The sequence below is a fragment of the Aphis gossypii genome, chromosome 3, assembly GCF_020184175.1.
Source record: "Aphis gossypii isolate Hap1 chromosome 3, ASM2018417v2, whole genome shotgun sequence".
Taxonomy (NCBI): domain Eukaryota; kingdom Metazoa; phylum Arthropoda; class Insecta; order Hemiptera; family Aphididae; genus Aphis; species Aphis gossypii.
In genome coordinates, this window is record NC_065532.1 from 46058638 (window position 1) to 46084025 (window position 25388).

General features: G+C 26.1%; 2 protein-coding genes across 3 annotated transcripts; both read left to right on the forward strand.

Moving 5' to 3' along the window:
• The first annotated feature begins 265 nt into the window (after nt 1-265).
• On the forward strand, nt 266-13166 carry LOC114124530 (uncharacterized). Of its 2 annotated transcripts, none has more exons than XM_027987812.2 (17): nt 266-776; nt 2369-2457; nt 2523-2663; nt 2726-2871; nt 2929-3116; nt 3182-3315; nt 3384-3539; nt 3602-3677; nt 3746-3961; nt 4373-4726; nt 6034-6217; nt 7091-7308; nt 7373-7808; nt 8486-9009; nt 9110-9245; nt 9791-9934; nt 12489-13166. In XM_027987812.2, the coding sequence occupies exons 1-17, from the start codon at nt 555-557 to the stop codon at nt 12689-12691; spliced, it is 3567 nt and encodes a 1188-aa protein (XP_027843613.2). In that variant the 5' UTR covers nt 266-554; the 3' UTR covers nt 12692-13166. The 2 variants fall into 2 exon arrangements, with proteins under 2 accessions (XP_027843613.2, XP_027843612.2); XM_027987811.2 differs by having other exon boundaries at nt 267-776; nt 9791-10183.
• A 3503-nt stretch (nt 13167-16669) lies between these two features.
• LOC114124561 (chromosome-associated kinesin KIF4) lies at nt 16670-24932 on the forward strand. The gene is made up of 21 exons (XM_027987854.2): nt 16670-17077; nt 18173-18405; nt 18486-18676; nt 19129-19272; nt 19349-19449; nt 19505-19707; nt 19777-19952; nt 20016-20195; nt 20277-20402; nt 20477-20826; nt 20894-21038; nt 21116-21337; nt 21408-21596; nt 21671-21809; nt 22252-22388; nt 22496-22609; nt 22667-22912; nt 22971-23054; nt 23116-23304; nt 23749-23825; nt 24404-24932. The coding sequence occupies exons 2-21, from the start codon at nt 18183-18185 to the stop codon at nt 24462-24464; spliced, it is 3297 nt and encodes a 1098-aa protein (XP_027843655.2). The 5' UTR covers nt 16670-17077; nt 18173-18182; the 3' UTR covers nt 24465-24932.
• Nucleotides 24933-25388: the final 456 nt, after the last annotated feature.

A 25388-nucleotide genomic window follows, 5' to 3' on the forward strand; every position in this document is an offset into this window, starting at 1 on the left:
GGCAGGTTGCAAGCCACTATATGGCCATTAAGCACTATTGCTGCAGCGCCGCGGTCTGCACTGTGACGATGGCACGATGCTGCCGCCGGGCGCACGAAATGCATAACAATATCGCCGCCGGTGCAGCACCGTCGTTCGTAGCGGATGAGGAGGAGGAGGAGGAGGAGGAGTCGTGATGTTGTTCCGACAACAACACCGCCACCACCACCACTACTACTACTATTACTACTATATACTATATACTGCACTCCGCACCGCCGCAGACGCCGTCCGCTCGCCATATAACTCTCCGTCTCTGTTATCAGGCGTGCGACGCGTTGTTGTTGTGCGTGCGTGACCGATCGCGTCCATTTACCCCGTGTGTCCCCGAGACGCGATATCATCATCATCATCATCGTATACATATATATATACACATTATCCGCCGACCACCGTACACATACGCTCGCTCAGACGAACACACACACGCGAACGCGCGCGCGCATACGGGAACCTTTTTTTTCGTTACAAGAGATATAGTAAATTTTTTTCCCGTTGAAAATTAAGCGAAAACCATGAGCATTACCGTTGCGGTGAACGCGACCGACGGCGCGAACGGGCCGCAAGCGGCCGTCTGTCAGTCGGCGGCGCAACACAACAATTGCGGCGACTACAACGGTACCAGCGATGGCGGCGGCGGCGACGGCGGCATCGGCATCGACGGCGGCGGACTCGGCGTCGGCAGCGTCAACGGAGACGCGCCTGTCGTGTTAAACAACGAGAGAAAGGACCAACGGGTACGTAGCTTCGGAGCGCGCGACGACGTGGGCTTTGACGTTTCGGGGGAGACGGGCTGTCCGGTCGGGGACGACGTTTGTTGACGAGTCGTCCATGTGCCGCTTACCGGCGGCCTTTGGGTGCCGTCGACGATCGGTTTTCTCTTTGTGCGAGCGTTTTACTTTTCGTACACAGTCGGGGTACTGTTGGCCGTCGGGCACGAGACGGTCTGGCCTGGTGACGATAAGAAGTACTGTTATTGACGTTACCATCGGCTTTGCACCGTGCTTGTGATTTATAAAAGTTTAGCAGATATACCTAATCTAATATTCTTACAATAACACTAATCCCATGTCGTTTTTTAATTATTGCAGGGTTATATTTTTGTCACAAACAACACATAGGTGTACATCATAATATGTCTATTTTTTTAAAATTATACGAATGTCTTATGAAGACAAAAACTGCTGCGAGCGTTATGTTTCTACGATTGTTTTAAATTTAAATTTCCCAGTGTTGAATTTACTGTGTTACAATAGTATAGGTTTGTATCTGTAGCTCATTGGTCCCTATACATTTTGTTAAGTAAAAGTCTACATAAATATTTAAACGATTAAGTCCGTAAAGTTGTTTTAATCTTGTGATTGTTTCATCTTATTAGTTTGGTTCATAATGGCTTTCAACATTTACCATTACTACCTTTTATAAAATACCTATATATTAAACATATTTTTATATATTTTAACCATACTAATTGATGTTGAGCCATTACAATTTTGCAAATTGCATATTATGTTTTTCTAATTGCACTTATGTAAACTGTAACATGTTTTTGTAATATCATTTGTGCAAGTACAATCAATTTACTCTAATTTTATAAGACATTTTTATTCTGCAGTTCAAACATATTATTGTTAGTGTTCAATTTTAAGACATTTGTTAGGAATTTAGTTTTTTCTATACCATTGAAAATATTATTAAAAATATATATAATTTTTTATTTATGTTATAAATGTATTCTGATAAAATAGTATACTTAAAAACTAAGTATAATAACATATGCTTAACATCTTTTGAAAGCATTAAAACTAAAATTCTTTGTACTCATTCATCAAAAAATTAAGTTTAAGTGGTAGTACCCTTGTGATTTAATATATGAATTAATTACTCAATATAATATAAAGAATTCTTTTAGTTTAATTGTATTAAATGGGAAATGAAAATAATTAATTTTTATGAAGGTATTTTTTTTTCAAAACTTCAGTTTCAAAATATAGATAAAATATATATTAAATTAATGTTTGAATATTTAAACATTATTTTACTAACTTTTTAAATTTAATATTATTCGTTATTAATACGCATATATCTGCCAATATAGGCACTATGATAAATGGTGGTTGCAAATAGCTCAAAGCTTAAGACATTTGTACGTTTTTAATTATTATTTATTATTCAATGATTATTAGGTACTTTTTAAATTATTTTACATTACATGTTTAATAAATATTAAATACATTTATTTATAAGAAAATATAATTTGTATATATAAATTTGTAAAGTACTTTAATTATATTTAAGTATATTAATAATTTATTTATTTGGTTTTCAGCTTGAAAAAGATTGTAGAAATCTTTTAAATCAAAAAGACAAGGATTGTTGCTATAACTTAAGTGATTTTATTAGGAATAAAGATTTAAAGTAATTGGATGAACTTATATTTAAATTTGTTATTTGTTACTAATATAATTGTTGTTCACCATTAGTGAAGAAAATGAAGTCCAAAAATGGGAAACAAAATGGAATTCTCTTATGTCTTATATTCGTACAGTATATCGAATGGCTATGGATGGTGTTGAGGTCGAACGCTATCCCCCTCATAATATATTTAAAGAAGCTGCTTACGAGTAAAATTTATTTATAAAAAATATATTATTAAAACAATGAATTATCATATTCAATTTTCTAGATCTAAAAGTTGTGATTCTTATCATGTATTTCAAAATGTTGAAAACCTAGTTATGGAATTTGTATTAGAAGCAAGGTCTAGGCAAGTGCAAATACTAGAAAAAAAGAATAAAGAAACACCAGAAATGCCTCAAGTCTTTGTATTTTGTAAGTTTTTATAATTATTTTATTGATTTCTATTAATGCTTTTTATTTTGTCTATAGGTTTATTAGACAGCTATCGAAGATTAATGGCTGCTACTGATCATTTAAAAGATGTTATTAAACCTATTGAAGAATATCATTTATCAAAATTTAACTTATCTTGGCGAATGATGAATCAATATTTGTATCACAGTCGACTTTATGCTGATAGAACGATATATCATCTTGTTACTACATTTATAGAACAAGTATGTTTTAAAATCTGTAATTTATATTATTTTATTAAAGTGGTATTTTTTTTTTGTTTTCATAGATTTTATCAGTACCGATGTTGTCAAAGTCTTTATTGAGTGCTAGTTTAATCCATGATTATACAAAATTTGTTAAGGAGGTAAAACTTAATATATCAGAATGGGCAGAAGCAAGAACATGTATTCATAACATCAAGTAATAAATTTATAAAATAATAAATGAAATTTAAACTAATACTATTTAATATTTATTTAAATGATTAGATGTAATGAAGTTTGGGCTATGGGTGCAAAAAAATATAAAGATACTATGTTGAAAGAAGAAAATGGTTTGTTTTCTTCATCACTGCCACCAAATGATGAGTTTGTAATAGATCTTAGTATCCCAACTCCACCTCAATCACCTGCACCTGAGTATCAGTTAGTTTTAACTTAAATGCATTTTTGTATGATTTAGTATTAATATTATGATTTATTTTTAGGGAAAGAGCAGATAATGATAATTGTGAAGATATAGATGATGATGGTGTTTCTAATTTTTGTGACTGCATACATACTGTAATGAATCAATTTATATATTTAATCTGTACATTAATAATTGTAATATATCAATTTTCTTAATATAGGTGGAAACCCGAAAAAATTCCTCTGTAGATTTTGATCAGTATACACAGAATGGAAAATGTAATAATTTACAAGAAGCTGAAGAAATTAATTCAATTACTTTTTCATATTCTAATATGAAAGAAAAAATGCTATGTTTTTATAGTGGCGAAACATTTAATGATGAAGATGAAAAGCCAGTATTAAAGAGAAATATAACTAAAAATCTTGGGAAAAAGGTAATAATAATTTTTTTTTATTTTCAATTGTTCATACATTCATGAAGTTGAACCTATTTATGTAAATAATATTATATTTGCGTTGAAAATGGTTTTAGTACCTATTACTATTTATTTGAATATATGTTACAATTTATTTTGGTAAAATTATAAATGTAAATTTTTTTAACTATTTACATATTTGAATAGATAAAGAACTGTTGTAAACATTATTGCAACACAAGGTGGAAACCATTGTGTTTTTTTTTATTTTCGTGAGCCAGGTTTATAAAAAAGTGTTCTTCTGTATAGTAGGTTTAACTAATATTGAAATTTAAAAATTTGTGATATTTATTTAACTATAATGTCAAATATGTTCCAGATTTTGTTTGATTCTATCATACTAATATAAAAACATTAATTTTTTTCAAGGTACTTAATTCAGATGCTCAAATCAAGTCGAAACCTGTGGTTAATGTAAAATGCCCATCAACCATAGACAGAAATGTAACATGTAAAGTAGAAATAGAACAGTTACCTAAAAGACGACACCCATATCCACAAGTAAATAAACCTACAGAACCAACAGTTAAACAAAACAATCGTCCAGTCCATGGTCATTCATGCCATAAACATACTGAACATGCAAAACGAATGCATCATCATGATGAAATATCTGAATGTAGTTCAGGCCGATCAAGTCAAGATGACAGTTGCTCAGAACGTTCTTCTTCAAGTCCGAGGCAATGTGACTGTTGTTATTGTGAAGTTTTTGGCCATGGAGTTGTAAGTATTTGAATGATTGTAATGGTATAATTATACCTAAAATTTATTAATATTTTAATATATTTTTTTTTACTTAATTTGAAGTTGTTACTAAACATATTTTAAAGCTTTTACTTTTTTGAATTACCACATAGGTACTTTATTAAATTTATATTATTGCTCCTATTTAAAATATTATTTAGAGTATTTCCATTTACAAAAATCAAATTCAGGATAAGTAGTACACTATAAGTCATAAGAATATAAGTTTCTATTCATAGAATAATTGACCAATTCATTTTAGAGTATCTCCATCATTACCTTATGTAAACTTTAAATAATTATTAAACCTCATAAAAAACTTTTCATAAATCTATTAAACTCCAAAAAATATTCTGCTTTTGTATCAGAAATTAATATATTTTATGTGTAATTGATAAAATGTAAAAATAACTTCATGAATAAAATTTAAAAAAAAAAATAATTATCTTGTTTTGTAAACATATAATTAAGGTAAATGAAAAAAAATATTTTTTGAAATATAGTAGTTTGACTGTACTCATATAGTATAGAACTCAATGTTATATTAATTTAAAGTTGGGGACCAGTAAAAAAGCTTATGTTATCCAAGAATTTAAGTAATCCAAAAAAAAATAAAATTTAAAAAAATTTAGTTATTCTGAAAACCATAAATATATGTATATATATACACACAATTACTATGTATTTATTTGTTATTTATACATGTATAATTTATAAAATGTAAACATCAAAAATTAGAAAATTATTTTATAACACTAATGACTTTATTTCAATAGTATAACTACGTACAGGAGAGAAATATCATATTTTTATTAAAAAAATCAAAACTAAATTATTATTCTCAAAAAATATTTGAGTTAAAGAAGATTTTTTCAGATTGTTTAATTAGGAAATTCTAGGTATCGGGTAAAAGTTCAAAGTACTGTTGAGTTTAGTTAAAGAACTGAGTTAGTTAACTTTTGTTTCGTTTCGACTATAATAGAATCAATGATTGCGGAAATACATCACAAGTCACATATTTTATGAAATTGAGGAGGTATTAGTAAAAACGTACAACAGACATGTTTTTTTTATATGTTGAGTATACAAACTTCTTTAGTTGTATAATTAGTATATGATATATTTTAGTTTTTATCAATTATGTAAAAGCTTAATTGACTCATCACTCATTACGTTTTTGCAATCATCGATTCAATAAGTGTTTTTGATAAAAAAAATCAGAATGTCTTGATATATTAGTACTTACATATTTTATTAATAATTAAACATTTAAAAACAATTTTTAGCCTTCTGTTGCACCAGTTAGTCGTAATTATCAAGAAATGAGAGACCGATTAAGAAACCTTTATTTATTAAAAAAAGCCAAACAAACGGGTGAACTCAGATTAAAAACAAAAGAACCGAATGTGCATAGACCCCTTCCTGTTCATCCACCTAAAAATCTTCCTCAATCAGTAGCTGATAAAAATGGTAAGTAGAAAGATGTTAATATAAATTTTTTTTAACATTTTAAGCATATATTTATATTTCATATTATTCTTAGGTTTTAAATAAAATTCTAGTATATGTGACCTATTTACATAAATATTATTATAATTCATATTTAGTTGTGTACTGTTTTATAAAAATGATTAAAAAATAATATACTGGCTTATCTAAAATACTATTTCAGTAGACCTTAATTCAAGCGCATATGCATTATATCTATGTTATAAGATTTAACAGATTTTCTGTTGGTATAGAAAGGATTAGTATTTTTGAAATACAATTGTACTTGATACTTAATAGACTAGTGTATAAATTACTGGGTGGTACACTTGTATTGTTAGATTAAAGCATTACCAGTGTTGTAGTCGTAAAAAAGCAGAGGATATACCATATAAGTTATACCAAATCAATTAGGTGTTTTGGTATACTATATACTAAATTTATTTGTACTTGGTTATGTTATCATTTATTTTGGATGTTTTAGAGTATGTGGTTGATACAGATTTAAGCCTAGATAAAAATTAATAATTCTGTAAACTTGAAATAGCTTTTTTGAATTCATGCTGACAGGTCATTTATTATTGTAGTTTGGAAATACATTTCTAAAACATAAACATGTATAACATAAGTTAATTGTTCAAAGCTACCCTCCACGTTAAAAATTGTTAATATATTAAAAAAAAAAATAATGGATAACTGTTTGAATTTTGCTATTAAGTATTTTAATATATAATTTAAAACTAATATTTGATATATTGTTAAACAATTTTTTTTCTGAAGGTCATTAAATATTACCTATATTTAAAATTTTAAGTAATTATTACTAATTATACATTTAATTTAATTTATGTTCAGGTGCTGTTAGCGGAGTTCAACAACAAAAAGTAGAGCCATTAATTGTAACCAAAGTAACCATTAATGAAAAAATGAAATGCAATAGTGAAAATGTACCCGAAAAATTTCTAAAAGAATTATCTGAAAAGCCTATAGATGAAATAGTCAATTTCATTGAAGGAAATAAAGCAATTAATGAAAAAAGAGCTGCAAAAAAAGCTAGACGCAGAGAAAAAAAAGTATAATTTTAAAATATTCTAACTTAATAAATGATCGTATTTTATTTTATTTTTCTTTAATAAGGAGGAAATGGAGAGAATAAAAAAAGAAGAAGAAGAGGCTGAACGTAAAAGAATTGAAGAAGAACGTAAAAAACAAGAAATAGAAAGACTGAAGCGCGAGGAAGCGTTAAAAAAAGAAAAGAAAAAAGGTAAAAATCAAAACAAACAGCAAAAACAGAGTCAGCAACAAAAGCAAGTTACTAATTCTAAGACACAGCAAGTAACCAAACAACAAGTACAGCAAAATACTCAATCTTCTAAAAAGAAAAACAAACAATCTCAAGGAAATGGCAATAAAGAAAATATATCAACTAAATTAGATGATAAATCTAAAAAAGATATTGTAGATAGTGCCAAAATGGTAACAATAAAGAGAGATTCAGATAGTTCTAAAGTAACCATTACTTTTAGAGGAGCAGTTGGTGACGATGTTTTGTGTACTTTATACGACAATGAAGGTGAGAACATTTTTAATAATTAATTCTTTTATAAATTGTGTTTAATTTGTATAACTGAATTATCAGTTATTATTATCTTTATTTATCTTCACTATAATAATATTATATAAAAAAAAAGTCCTATATTTTGATTAAAGAAAGATTTCACAATGATGTCATGTTTTGGTACATAAAGTATGTTTCAAATTAGATAAAATGAAATTATAATTAGTACCAAGGGAATAATCCTGTTTGGTAGATCCCTAGTACTTTTTCTACTCGTTTTTCTATTGAGAAAATCCATCTAAGAACTGTCGCAGAAATTATTTATGCAATATTAGTTTTGGACTAAATTGTTTTAAAAGAAACTGCTGATTAGAAACAGGTGCTCTTTTTTTCGGAATTGTTTTTTTTAAGTATTGTATTCAAATTCAACACATCGATTACAGTGACTATTAATGAAAAGTACCTACTTGTAACCTAGTATGCATCAAGAGCGAGCTTTGCTGTTTTATTTTTCATTAATTGTAATTAAATTTCTTTTAAGACTAACAACATTTTTTTTTCATATTTCTATAATAAATATTATACTTCTTTAGTGTATGTCTTTAATTATTAACTTACCATTTTTCCTCTTGGAATGTCTTATTTATTACTTATAAAATAAAACTTATATGTTCTATTTTTTTTATTTTTAGCTGTTAAAGCAATTCAGAGATTATGTGATAATAGTAAACAGCCTCAAAATAGTACAGAAGAAAAACCCATTAAAAAGAGAAGTAGAAATCGTAAAAAGAAACAAACTGAACCTGAAACTCAACAACCTGAAACTCAACCTAATTCAAAACCAGTAGAAAGTGTTTTAATCACTAATAAAAACGCACCAAAGTTACCATCAAATATGAAATGGTATTGTTCGCCAGATGTCAACATTACACCAGTGCCAAATACTTCAAATTCTGTTCAGCAAAAACCTAACACAGTGTTAATAAAACGAAGTAATAATAATCAAGTATTCACACGCCCTTTACCACCACCATCACAACCAATGCCACTTACAAGTCCAACTGCTATACAAATAAACGAAGCTGTTAATAAAATATCTTCATCGTCTGCTCCTATTGATATTGAAAAATTACAGTTACCTCCTGGAATTACTATAACTAAACTTGACCCTTGTGATTATAAACCGCCAAGAGATATTCAACAATCAACTGAAAAGGTCAGTTTTATAGTTAGACGTGATTCATACAATTATACTCCTAACATAATATGTTATTATAATTTTATTTATATTTTAATATTATTTTTTTATGTTTTAGTCTAAACCTGCATCAACATCACAACAATTTCCATTTGCCTCGCCTGCTGCATTGTCACCTTTTACTATGCAGCAAAATGCTCAAAATAATGTTGTGGTTGTTAAGACTGATGGTTATGATTATGAAGGATCTACAGGTAATTAAAGAAAATCTTATATTTAACTTCTTAGTCGTGTAATAATTTGATTTTCAATAAAAATATATGTATTACATACAATAGTAGTATAATATAGTATTACAAATTTATATGCCTATATTATATTGTATTTCTTTGTGCAGATTAGTAACTAAGCTATTATCACCTGAATAATCTAGTATAATTTGTTAATTTGTAGTTAATGTAAAATAGTTTTCAACACTTAGTTTATGTTGTATAAACTTATGTTTAATATATAAATTTTTTAAATGGATAGGTACATAGTAATCAATGATTATTATATTTTTGACTTCTTACGAACAATAATCATATTATTTGGATGGAATTTAAAATTATCCATTTTGTTAAAGCTTATCCATCATTTCTGTTTTCAAAAGTATAGTTTCTAATATAAAAATTTAAAATATTTTAACTTCTATTAATAATTTTCTATTGAATACGTATTTTTAATTGAACTATGATTAATATTACAAAACATAATACATATTTTTTGCTTTTTAAATAAAACATAAATTTACTTATAGAATGGAGTGGTGCAGCAAGTAAACGTCATAGACGCCGTAAGAAAATCAATGGAGGGCCTTTAGATGACACGAACTCAGAAAATATTCAACCTGGTTTTACAATAACTCAAAAATCATCAACAAGAGATCCATGTAGTGAAGAAGGTAAGACCATCGCTGGACAAATACCAACTAACACACCACGAACTATGCCGTTGCCAGTGATTATTCAAAGGCATGGTGGTATGGTTACTATAAGAAATCCACTGTACCAGCGCAATGATGATGCCATTCTGACAGAAAATAAAGACTTACAAGTTAACGGTGGCGACGACGACAACGCTAATCCATCTGGTAAGCGGAGACGTCGTCGCCGGCGGGTTAAGGGCGGCTCCAAACAGACGGATGTTGAGGGTGAGCTTTGCTGATGTCTTCCCTAATTTCCTGTAAATGAAAAATCCTTTGATCATATTTTTTCCTATATAATATATAGCAACTAGCTTTCTTTTTTTTTTAATTTTAATTAATATGACTATAAAGTAAATTGCACTTATACGAAACAAAATTATCACCTAAAATATTTTTTTAACTATTTTGTAAAGAAATTGATTAATGTTATTTCTTAACTTTTAAACAATTATATAAAATGACAATGGCATTTTAAAAGTAATTATTCCTTTGAAATGTTGAGCACTAAAGTACTTATTAAAATACTATTTTTATTAGTTACTTAAATTTTAAATTAAAAATTCATAAAAAGTTGGTTTTATTTATTCAATTATTATAATAATTGAAATACACATTTTATTCAAAATATCTCTCATTTAATATTAACAGGGTTTAACATTCTCCATAGCCTAACATAATTATTTCAATAGATCTGACTATTTATTTTATACATTTTTTAAAATTTTCTATTTATAATTTGAAATTTGAATTATTATTTTATTTTATTAACTTAGAGCTTAAATTTTAAAACTCATCAATATTGGGATTCACCTAATGTATTATATAATTTATAGAAGTTAATTTTGATCTTTTCGTTAATTTTTTCATGACAAATTTACAAATAATATTTTTGAAAGTTTATGAACATTTTTAATTCATAGTTTATTTGCTACCCTTTTGAATTTTCTTTCAGACAGTTTGGTTATAAAATAAGTTAATACTATTTAAAACACTTAACAGTAAATATGAAATTTATACTATAATAACAAAATATGGCATTTACTTTTTGAATTCTGATCTATGTGATGAATGTATAATAATTTATAGTTAGTTGAATATTGTGTTTACAATGTTTAAATATCTAAAACAATTTTTTAATCTAACAGAAGTATCTATCAATGCTTCAATTAACTAAAAACATTATTAAATTTAAAGTACATTTAAATTAATATATAACTGTTACAATTGATAAAATAGAATGTCCACTAATTAAATTATTTAATACTGAGAATAAATGCCTACTATTAACTTGTTTAATATCTACCTCATTTATGTGATAAATACCTATATAATTTTAAGTTTTTAACAAAAAGTACAAATTATACGTCCAATGAAATGTAAATACTTTCTTAAATGCTTTCTTATGGTGATGGCAATTTTAGCCCTGATAATTAAGATTCAAACTTGTTGCATGCTTGTTTTTGCAGCTTTATTATTATTATTATTTTTTAAATTAATATTTCTTTTGCTTTTACTCGTGTTTTGATTTGCTTAAACAATTAAATAAGTTTTTTTTATACAAAGTTGTATTTAGATGATTTGTGTAATTTTTCTATCAGTTATGACAATTTATACTATTTTTATTTCACAGTGTTTGAAGTTTGAACATTGGACAGAAAAATAATTATTAAATTATATTTTTGTTGTACTTAAAAAATAAACACAAATAATAGTATTTTTTTAAAAGTCCAATTTTCAAAGTATGATTTTATTTTGTTTTTTATTTTATACATTTTTTGTTTATTTTTTTTTTTATGTTTAGTAATTGTTACATAAACAAACAAAAATCATTATTCTTTAGGTAGCTCTAGAGGTCTGCTTTTATTTTGTTTGTATCAAAGATACGAGTTGAGTTTTTCTTTTGTTTTTTTTATCCATTTTGTGAAAATAATTGTTGACAATTATATATATTTATTTAAAGTATTCTTACTATTTATTTCTATATAGGCTTTTTTTTTTTTTACAAGCATTTTCCTATAAAATAATTAACAGCTATTAAAAAAATATATATATATTTAAATATAAATTTAAAAAAAAATCCTTTTATACAATATAATTTGCTTGATGGTTTTGGATTTCACACTCGCACGTGTTGATATTTATATATTATTATAAATATATTATTTTTGTATAATTTCATTAAGCACATTGCTTGTGTGGGGTCTATTAAGTTAATTCCAAATTAATTTGGACCGTGCTTTCTCGATCGTTAGCTTGTAAAAATCAAAGAATGTAATATTTTCTATCAGTTCCTGCCAATGGTATTATCCTTTTTGCGAAACTTGTAACAAATAAACTAAAATAGTAGGTTTCATATCATGAATATATGATACGAGCACAACTACAACTTTTTTAGAATATACATCTAACTTTTAAACCAGCAAGACTCACTAAATATAACAAATTATTAGGTTTCTTACATATAATATATATACAATTAAGATCGAGAAAGTAAATCTCCAAAAATGAGTGTGTTTGTGGCCGTTTGCAGAAAGCGTGTTCGAGCCAAAAGACATAGACCTGGAGGATGGAGAGATGGATGATGATGAACGAGAATTAGAAGCATTTAAGCGGTTTTGCTTGCAGTCAGTGCCGCCACAGCGCAAAGAAAAGGTACACCTGAACATCAAGGACATAGTTTTGAAGAAAAAGAGTACCGCCGCGGCAGCAGCTGCTGCAGTCGGGTGTGTGTAACATTACATTTTATCACTCCTTTCATATACGTTGTGTTCTTTAGATCCCTCATTATTTTTCATATTCAACTGTAAGTCTTGCAGTGTTTCATTGTCTCTCTTTTGAAAAACCTATTTTCCTTTTTTTTTATATGTCTGACGTGATTCGTATTTTAAGTTAAACTTACAATTTAAGTAATTTTTAGACCCAGACTTAACTTATAAGTATTTTTTTTTTTAATGTTACTATGCATGATATAATTTGTGCTATATCAGTGAATGTTTCAAACAATTGATGTAGAACCAAAACCATTGAGCACATTTAAAATGATTGTATAATATTATAATAAATGGTATTTGAATATATACGTATATATATATATTATATATATATACATACATATGTATAATATTACATACATCAGCGCCTGTTATTAGTATTAATGTTAAAAGTCAACAAATAAGAAAATAAATTTGGTGTACATATATTTAAAATACACTGTGTATATTTACATGTTAAAACACAATGATTTAATTCATTAGCAATAATGAATTTTCCTTTATTTTTAATTTACTCAAGAGTTGTTGTAGACAGTTAATAATATTTTTCAAATATTATTTTAAAATTAACTAGGTATTCAGTACCAAAATAGTTACCAATCACATTAGAATTGAAAAATTTTTTGGATTTAGTACCTAGTATAAAGTTCATCACAACAATTGTGCATAGTTTGACATTCAACTAATCTACTTTTTTGATCTATTGGCCATAAGTATGAAGGTTTTTAAAGGATATACAAATGATGACTGATAATGCTTACAATATTTATGTACTAATCAGTGTAAAAAATATATAATCATTATCTTTTAGAAATTTAGTTGTTAAGAATTTTCTGGGCTGGAATTATGTTACTATTTTTAAATTGGGCCTTTTTTAATCACTTATTTTGAACATAAGTCTTATATGTCTTTTATGAGCTAAATTTAAATTATATTTTGTTATTTGTTACAATTTCATGGTATTTTTTATTGTTTTTCTGTTAAAAAAATTTGTTTTTATGGATTTTTTCCACTAACCACTTGTGGAATTATTTTAACAAACAGTTGATACAATAAATAATAAACTTTCTTTTTAAAAAATAAGTAAAAATTAACTTAATTAAAATTAGTTAAAGAAAAAAAATATTCTCACTTTTATTATGCAATTCAATTACTTAGTCACTTTTTTAAATAGTTTAAACCCACTTCCAGGTTCCAGCCTTGAATCAGCAAGTAATATTTCTCTGAAATATATAAAGGTAGTTACTGTTCATTTGTCTTTTGGAAGCAAAATATTTTTATCAAGAAACTATTTCAAACTTGGAAATAAAAATTCAATTCTATAGGTTAACACTAAGAATTTAGTTCTCAACCATATACAAGTTACAAATCACATTATCATAATACTATTGGAATCAGATTGTAAGGACTACATCAAAATTTAAAATTTTATAACACTACAAGCGGTGTTAGATAAAATTTGACACGTGACAAACAAATCTATTTTTCTAAATAACTGTATCTTGGATTATTGTTGATCAGATTTTTTTTTGTAACTCGCCAATCTGCAATGCACATAACTACAATAAAGTCTAGGTAATAATGAATATTTAGAAAAAATGTTTTTTACATACATATGTATGTAGTCATATTACATACCTATTGATCTGCTGTTAACTTCCTACGCGTAATTATTGTACGCGTATATCTTGAGAAACGTTTTATACTAATTCACCTTCGTCACAATGTGGTCAATATATATCTATAGCTATACCGCCTATACCTATAATAGCTATAGATATCAATATTTTAAATATTAAAAACGAAAAATAATTCTATTATAAGGTTTTATCTGATAAACATTTTACACTTACACTTTAAACTACTAGAAAAATAATTACATTGCAACAAAATTCAAATTCTAGTTATCCCTTATGTTTAAATGTACTGAAAATACTCAGTTACAACGACGGTAAGTACTTTTAAATTTTCGAATTATAATAAGACATTAAGACGTGTAAACACTAGTATTTCTATTTAATAATAAAATATCATCGTAAGTTAAAAGTTTGTAACAGAAGAATCTAAATCTACCTATACAGCTTTTAATTATAATTAAAATAACCCATGAGATGCTGTATTTGATAATTTTACCGTTATTTAGGTACACCGCGATGGCGAATCCTGGAATAAAAATCCCTGGAAAAAAATTGTCTAAAGCTCAACTATTTAGTATTTAAATTATAATAATAAAAATAATAATATTATCTTTATACCTTTATTATTAATTAATAGTATATATCATTAAAATATGCAACAAATATGCATTTATAAAATTATATTTAAAAATTCAAAATTGTATTAAGTATGAAAAAAATATAATAAATAGATATATAAATAAATACCTACATACCTAAATATTACTGTTACCGACCAAAATTTTCGCAACAGCGTATTCATTGAAATACGCAACAAGTATGCGTTTACGGTCAAATATGCAAAAATATACAAAATTTAGCAATGAATTCGTGAAGATTATTTACAAAAGTATAAAGTAGTGAAAAGAAAAAAATTTGCAAAAACATGCAAACTAGATGGTCAAAAACATCCTACAATATGGAAACTTGTTAGGAAAATGAAAAATGAAATTAACGCCGATCGAGCACAGTTGGCATTGGATGCTTTAGGTGAACCAAGACAGTTTCGCGCCGCGGAAGTATTGTGAAAACAGTTCCCGTGGCGTCGTCGATTTCAAACCTTATAAAAAAAAAAAGGTGAACCAAGACGTACAAAAAGAGGATAAAATCAAACAATAAACATCCGCGCTTGAAAGAGTTAGTTATAAGACAAAGTGAAGATAAATTATACATTGGAGACTTTTTGACAGCTGTGTCTAACAACATAAGAAAACGAACCGACTGAACCTAATCTGACTATAGTTTTACTATAATTATGTATGTATATTTTATTAATGATTTACCTAACTAATATTATATTATTTTTTTGGGGGGATTTTTTTTTACTAATATTATATTATGTTATTATAATAAACCGAGAGATGGAATTTTATTATATATTTTATTTTTTGGGTGCAAGCAGGGTTGGATAGTACCTATCAAAGATAATATAGAATAATACGCAGCATTTGTGTATAAATGCTACAGAAAAATAATTAATGAATTTAGTAACCATGAATCCATCTGTGGCGTACCTAACCGAGGGCCCGTAGACCCCGCATTGCGTGGTGGAGCCCACTGTAATTTGGGGCTTTTGGTTAAGTAAATTTAATTCTCGCGAAAAAAAAATTGAATAATTGCTTTTTTCAAATAAATTGAATGTGTTAATCTATGATAATAAATTTATTATTTATTTATTATGTTCATAATCGTATAATTTTATTGTGTGTAATGTGTAGGTAAATACCTACAACACAATAATTAACTCTATGGTCTCCAGTCTACAAAGTTATGTAGTGTGACAGTACCGTAATGTGTACTGTGTATATAGATTGTTATATTAAATGCCTTAATAATTCAGTACAATTTAGACATTTATACATAAAGTAAGTAATGATTGTGTAATATTCAATAAATATTATTTTAATAATCATTACGTTGTTTAAAAAAACTATTAATAATATAATACATATAATACAAATATAATATAATATAAGATTTTTAAAACATTTAATTTAAAATCATAAGACCATTCAGAATGAATTAAGAATTAAATTATACATATTATATTATTCATCATGATTCATAATTTTATATTTTATTAAAATACTTGGGGATTTTTATTTTCAAGGTTGGTACTGTGTCGTGGTATAGTTCTTATCATAATTGGGATAACTGTATCGCGCCGTTTTTTTTACCGTCACAAAGACTTCACTAGAATTTATCTCGTTGTTGGTCACACTGTCGGGTAACTGTCAATTCTTGAATTCAAATGTAAATTTTGTAATCGTAGAGACGTAAACGTCAAAAACTCATCGGATACTGGAATTTGGAATACTGGTCGCTGAATAGTGGATATATTATAGTTATTTATAAACTTATTTAAAAAATTAATCCGTTTCGTGTTTCGTTGTTCTCGAGAAAGTTTAAATATTCAAATTAACGGTTTTGATTAATAATTATAGTTGGTGATTATTAGTTAACTTACAAGTTAATAATTACTACTTAGAAGTTAAAACTCATATCTTTAAAAAACTATAACTATAATATATATCGCTGTTAAGTGTACACGGTTTTAAATTTTAGTATTTTTAACTTTTAATACAGTGTATATAAGAATACATTTTAGTCATTCTTTTGTCTATGGTGTATACAAATTATCAGTTTTTGTAAATTTAATACTAATCGAAAAAGTAAGTCAATCAATAAAATGAACATTATATAATTTAAGTTAAGAAGATAACAGTGCTCTGTTTGTTTTTTCTCTGGTCTATGCTCAAGATATAATGAAGCTAATTTGAGTTAGTTTTATTGTTCGAATGATAACCTAATATTAAGCTTGAAAATAAGAATATTATCTACTTAAGTCATCGCCTAGGCTTTTAAGTTAATTATAAATACTTTATAATAAAATTTTGGCCCCAAAGTGAAAAAGATTAAGGGTAGTCCCCTTTCTTATATGTTTTAAATTTAAAAGAATACAACTAGGTGTACACTGTATCTCCTTAATATTGTATCTTATTAGTATTTTTTATAATATTGTATACATACATTTATTATTTATTAACAAATAATAGTCGTATATTTTCAACAGTTAAAATTTAACTTTAAGTTTTTAAATTCGCAAATTTATCATTAAGTTGCTAAACATTCATGAGTTTTGCTTCTCCAGATTATATTTAACAACACGGTGTCTTAAAAGCATAATAATAAAATAAGATATTATTGATTATTATTTTTAAATTTTAAACACAAATATTTTTGATAATGACAAAAAAAATAGTATTCTGGAAAAGTAGAAAGGCCCTCTAGGCTCAAGGGCCCTATGTCGTCGCATTCATTGCATTCTCTTATTTATGCCATTGTTTATGTTTATCATTATAAAATGCTCATAATATAATTTATAATTTAAGTATTAATAAAACCCTATAAGATTCTTTAGATAATACTTTTACCTTTAAGTTTGATAATGGATTAACTTACTAAAACATGATTGCATTCGTCAAATTTATTTAGTTGAAAAAAATTTGCTATAGTTAGGTGAACTAAATTATGAAGAGAAAACAAATAGTGAGTCGGATGTCTTCATAGAAACCTAAGTATTTATTTTTAACATTGTGCTGTATTAATAGAAAAAAAAAACTATTGTTAGCAATTAGTTAAATAGCTTGAAAATAATTAAATATAATATACTTTGTAGAAAAGTATACTTTAGAAAAATATATTATTATTATACAAGAATATTGGGTAATTAATATATTTAATAATATAATTTGTTTATTTTTTAGTTTTAACAAAATGGATTCTATAAGAGTAGCAATTCGTGTTCGTCCTCTTGTAAAATCTGAATTAGAACGTGGATGTTCAAATTGTGTTTTAGCAGATTCTGTTAACCAGCAGATAATTGTGAATAATAACGCTAACCTTACATTTACATTTAATTATGTATTTAGTCCTGAAAATTCTCAAAATCAAGTTTATCATTCAGCTGTTGAAGATTTAGTTCAAAAATTATTTAGTGGTAAGAATATTTTTTTTCTAGGCTTTTATTTTTCAATAATTGTTTTGTGATTATAAACTGCAATTATGATTTTATTTTAGGATATAATGTTACCATATTAGCATATGGTCAGACTGGTTCAGGCAAAACTCATTCAATGGGTACAAATTTTGTGGACGATGATAATGAAGAAGAAAAAGGTATTATACCAAGAGCTATTCAAAATATTTTCAATGAAGTACAAAATAAAGCGGAAGAAGCTAAATTTTCAATCAAAGCATCTTTTATCGAAGTATTTATTTAAATTTATTTGCTTATAATAATAATAATATTTTAGTTTTATAAAGTGTGTCACCTACTTTTTTTTTCTAAGCCCTGCCGATTGCTGCTTCTGCATTCTTTTTCATTATTTTTCCTCTCTTTTTTTTTTTTATAGTTCTATAACCATCTTTTCCATCAATGCTTTTATTAGTTTGCAATGACTTAAGCATATCCTGTTTATTTTAGTAATTTCTTTCGTATTTATTCTTTTATATTAGTACTGAAGAATAAAATCTCTAGCTTTGTATTTTTCATTCTTTACTAGTTTTTTTTTGGTTGTCTCAAAGGTTATTTTGCATCACTTATTCCAATATAAATTAATTAAGTATTAGCTTGTATGTATACTTAGCGAGTGATAATATATGTATAAATTCAGTGTTGATTTAATTTATATATATTAAATATTTTCAAATTTATTCACAGCTTTATCAAGAACAAGTGTATGATCTCTTATCCCCTAATAGAGCTACTCTTGATATTAGAGAAGATGGTCGAGGAATTTGTATTCCTGGTTTAACTGAAATAGTAGTAACTGATTTTTCTTCAACACTTCAATGTTTAATACAGGTAATTATTTTTTATGATTTTGGTATTGAGATATTATTTACAGTACCTATTCATTAAATGTTAATACTTATTTTAGGGTTCTAGTGGTAGAGCAACTGGTGCAACAGCAATGAATGCTCAATCATCTCGTAGTCATTGTATATTTACATTAACCATAAGTCAAATGCAAGAAAATGGGTAAAATATTTTTATAGATTATCTAATTATTTTTTACTTATAACTATGTGTTTAGAAACAATACAACTGCCAAATTTCACTTGGTAGATTTGGCAGGATCAGAACGAAGCAAAAAAACAAAAGCTACTGGTGAAAGATTTAAAGAAGGTGTTAATATTAATAAGGGTCTCTTGTCCTTGGGAAATGTTATTACTTCCTTATGTGAGAAATCTGCTCATATTTCTTATAGAGACAGTAAACTTACTCGTTTATTGCAAGGTAAATATTAATTTATCAATTGAATTAAACTAGAAAAATTTATATTTTTTCATGAACTGCTATTTACAGACTCTTTGGGTGGAAATTCTGTTACATTGATGATTGCGTGTATTAGTCCTGCTGACTATAATATGGATGAAACTGTTAGTACTTTACGGTATGCTAATAGGGCATTACAAATTAAAAATAAGCCCGTTGTAAATCAGGATCCAATTACTGCCCAAATTTCTGCACTTTCCAAAGAAGTATTTAATTTAAATTTCACTTTAATATTCAGTGTTTTATTGTTTTTTTTTTTTGTTTTCTAGAATCACGATTTGAAATTAAAAATAGTTGCGATGGAAAGTAATGGTTTTGTTAACTGTCCACCAGAACATATTACATTGCAAAAAACTAATAAAGATTTACAGGAAAAGATGCGTGCTATGAGTCAAGTATTGAGTGAATACATGACACAAAGTGCATCATTAAATATGAAAGCATTATTAGTAAATATTTAATACTTCCACACTTTTAATACTTTTTCATACTTTAGATTTTGAATTATTAATACCTTTTTTTTTAAATAGGCTGAAACTGGACGTGATACAATGAAAAAAAGTCTTGAAGAATTAAAATTAGATTTTGAAAATGCATTGAAGTGTAATAATTTAGAAGAATTTAATAATATCAAACATAAAATTGGCTTAATTATGGTACGTTACTTGTATATAAGTTGAAATTACTTAAAAAAATTGATATGTTTTCATTTAACCTTACCTACCTATAGGATGAGCATAATCGAACTGAAGTAGAAATAAGTGGAGATGACTATGTCACTGCTACTGAAGATATGGATGAAGATGATATATCTGAGCCAGATAATGAAACTGATCAAACTAAAGAGCAAATGGTTATGGAAACAATACAGTTAAATCGTGAACTTAACAAACTGAATAAAGAATTAGCTATGAAGGAACATTTAGCTGCTAAACTAATTGAATCGGTTTCTCATATTGGTGAATATTGTCCTGAAGAAAGCACTGAAGAATTGAAAAATAAACTTGAACAATTAAAACAAGAACGTGATCAATTAGAAGAAGCTCTTAAAGCTGCTCAAACAAATAATATTAATTCAAAGTATGTTTTTTTAATTTAACATTACAATGTATAAGATTTATATATATATATATTTTTTTTACACAAGGTTATCTGAACAAAGACGAAAAAAGTTGCAAGAGCTTGAGCAAAAGATATCAAATCTAACTAAGAAATGTTTAGAACAAGATCGAATTATTAAAATGAAAGCTAAGAATGATAAAAAAGTAGAAAATTTAAATAATGAAATAAAGGTCAGTTAAATCATTTTAAAAATATTTTCACTATAATATTTATTTTCTATCTTAAATGATAATGAATTTTTTTTTAGAGTATTAAAGTTATGAAAGTAAAACTAATTCAACAAATGAAAAGTGAAAATGAAAAGTTTAGACAATTTAAGTTAGAACGTGATAGGGAACTTTGTCGCTTAAAAGAAAATGAACGGAAACAAAAAAATCAAATGATTCGTATGGAACGATTACATGTTAGGCAACAAGCAGCTCTGAAACGTAAATTAGAGGAAGCTGCAAATGTTAATAAAAGACTCAAAGTAATTTCCATTGGTTTTATATTTTAATAAATAATTTTTTTATCTATTTATTTCTATAATTATTATTTAGGACGCTCTTGCAGTTCGCAAAGCTATTGAGGTTAAACGAGATGAGGCATTTATGCCAAAAGCTCAGCGTATTCAAAAATGGGTAAATGAAGAGTTAGATGTGCTAATGAGCACAGTTGATGCGGAAAAAACTTTAGAACAATTGGAAATAGACCGAGAAACTATATATAAAATGATACAGAGATGTGAAGTAAAAAAAAAAATAAATATTATTTATAAAATAAAAATGTTTTATTTCATGTTATAACAATTAAATTTTTTTAGGAACAACTTGAAACAACAGGACTCACAGATGAATTTAAATTCGGTTTAAAAATGGATAAAAATGAAATAACTGAAGAATTACAGTTAAGAACTGCTCAGATAATGGAACTTAGACAAAAAATATTTGATAGTAATGAAGGTATGCATCATTTAAAATTATTAATTTAATATCGTTACTTCTTAATTGATTATATTTTTTTGTAAGATTTAAGTTTTGGACATAACTATTTTTTAACTAGCTACATATTTTTATTATTTTAACTATTTTTTATTGTTTGTATATAAGACTTATCTTGCTATCACTTTTTGTTTTACTTTGGTACAAAATAGTGGTATTTTGTGGTACTCAAAATACATTATTGCCTTGAAAAAAAACTATTATTAAATCAACTTATCCTCATTTATTTTCTCTTAAAACTATTCAATCTCTATCCAATTACTTTTAAGATTCTAGAAAATGAACTTAATATTATTGTGAAAAAATACTAACCCACCCATTTATTATACCCATAGTAATATATATACATTAAAAAATATAGATTTGGCATTTTTTGAAATAATTAATATAATTATGTTCATAGAATTGATGAAAAAAAATCGTTTTGATCATTTAACAACAATTGCTGATACCAAAACTGCTTTAAAACATGTATTCCATGTGGCTGCAGATAACAGAAGATCTATGTTAGAATTACAAAATCAAATTGAGGAACTTAAAGTAAGACAAATGTTAGGCTTATTAATAAACATGAATAATGAAAAATAATTTGATATGATTTCAAAGTTCTATGTATAAGATTAATATTTTTGAGAATTTGATTTTAGGCATCTTTAATGGAAAAAAAAGATATTATTAAAAGCGGAGAAAAAAAAATATTAGATTTAATGAACAAACATCAAAAGCAAGTAGAACAACTTCAAAAAGAATATGAAGACAATGTAATACTAATATGAAAGTTGTGGTGTCAAAAATTATTAACTATTTATTAATTTTAGATTCTAGTTTTATTGAGACAATTGAATGAGAAAGAGAGATTATCAAACGGAGGTAATGGTGGTGAATTTGCAGAACGATTTAGAATCTATGATGATCAACTTAGTAAATTTGAACAACTCAGAGAAGAATTAAATCAAAAAGACAAGCTAATATCAGATCTTCAAACAGTTGTAAATAGTGGTATTGGTCCTCATCGCTCAAAATCTTCTAAATCTAAAAATATGAATTCTTCCCCTATAACTCCAGTAAGTTAAACTATAATTATTTTTAGATGTGATTCATGCTTAATAATTATTTTTACAGACTAATACTGAGGTTGATGATACAAAAGAGAATTGTGTAGATATTACACCATTACGTCGACGTTTAAATAAGCTAAAACGAGAGGTAAGTTAAATAATTTATCAATTTTAACTAGAAATAATTAAAACTTATTATAAAACTTTAGAGCAGGATGTTTGAACCTTCCGAAGAACGTGCAAATCGTTTGAATTTAAAGAGGAATGCTGAAGGACAACCTATGTGTTTATGCATCAAAAATTGTTTAAAAAATATTTGTATGTGCCAAAAAAAGAATTTATCATGTTCAAAGTATTGTAAATGTTCTGCTGCAGTGTGCACAAACAGACATTCACCTGTAAGTATTGAAATTTTATTTCAGACTGAATATATTTTATTGGACTTGAAGATATTAATTTTTATAATATAATAAGATTTTTTTCTACAACTTTAGCAGTAATAATGTAATGCATTTTGCTATTTTGATATAATTTCTTATAATGATAAAAAAAATTATTTACTTGCTTTTTGTGTTCAATTAGTAATTTATTAAAAGTGATAGTAATGAATAATGATTATTGTATTAAATTAACCACAATAAGTTTCTGAAATTATTTTAGGTATGACATAATTTTCTAAAAGAATTAGGTTAATATATATAATTTGTTCATATATCTTTTGGAAAAAAATGTCAGGTTAAAGTAAATGCTTCAGATACTGTCAGAATATCATTGTATCAAGTTAACATATAAATTCTAAACTATAATAATAGAAAAAATGTATAATTTATGTTTTATTACAGAAACATGAGCCCATCCAAGAAGAAGAAGAAGAAGAAGCATTAGAAAATGTTATGAACCAAACATTTAAAAAACCAAAGTTAGTATGCTAATTAATTTATCCTATTTATAGTATTTTGTAAATTATTATTATTATTTTTATAATTTGTTTTTATTTGCCCCTCTAACGATCAAAGTAAAATGTATTGTTTCACTTCCAGGCCTTGCTGTAAATGTACAGTATTTAATTTAAATAGTAAATATTTTTAATATTTTAAGATACATTAAATTATAATGATTGGACCATGACGTATAGTTTTAAGTATATACCTTTAGAATATTTACAAAGTTTACAAATTTAAATTAAAATTAGTTATGAGTTATTTACGACAATATCTAATACCGGCGTTAAATTTCTGTTCAAAACCATATCTTTTAAATCAAAAATAATTGTATAAATAATCAAGAAATGATGATTAAAAGTTCTTAAGGAAACATAGTCTTGTGTTTTGTATTAGTTTATCTTTTATGTGTTATTACCTAATATTAATTATTTATTTTTGCTTAAAAGTTTTATGTACTATATAAAAATCTATATGTTCAAAAACAGAGTAATAACAAATGACAAATATTAAAAAATATTTACTTATAAATAATCAATTTATTTTTTTTTTTTAGAACTGAATTGCCCACAATAGCAGACATAGCAAATGAAACATACGATAAAATTGTAGTATAATGTAAATTGAAAAATATTATTGTAGATAAATAGCCTTTTTAATTATTACTCTTGTATCATGTTTTATTACATTTTTTTTTTTTGACTAACACTTATTTATTTATTTTATTGGGTTATAATGTTTCTACATTTGGGGTTATTTTTAGTATAATATGTATATATATTAATTTTATGTGATTATTTTATACAGATCTTACTATCTTTTGTAATTAATAAATTTAAAAATGTGTTGTAAATTTGTAGTTTCCTTATTAAAAATGTCTAAGACATATTACCTGCAACATTATTTAACTATGAAAACTATGTTAAGATTGCACTAAGTTAAGTTTATCATCTAATTGTTAAATAATTTTTATTATAGGATAGCATATTAAATTGTCTTATCATTTTTTATTGATAAATATTCATCCATATTTACTGTTGTAGTCTATAATTGTATCAATATTAAATGATAATGTTTTGAATGTATTTCAAGTATATTACATTTTTTCTTGTTATGAACAGTCGTTTCAATAATTTCAAACAATTTTGTAATGCAGTTCGATTTATTGAAGATGTTATGAAGAGAATTAATAAATTCAAAACAGGAGAAAACAATAACAAAAATAATTAAATTAAATTTTTGAATACACTGAAAGAAAATGAGTATCTTTCTATTTTAGGTACCAAATTTAAGAGAAATTTTAATATTTTTTGAGTCAACATATTTGTGTAACGCAACTTTCAGCAAATTAACATTTATCAAAAAAAGTATATCATTTGATCAATACTCATTTAGATGATTTACTGTAGCTGTCAACATCAAAATCACCCATGAATATAAATAAAACAATTAAAGAAACAGACAGGTACCGTTCATTAACATCAAAACAATTTTAAATAAAAAAAATCAATATCTATATGAATTTAATAATATTATAAATA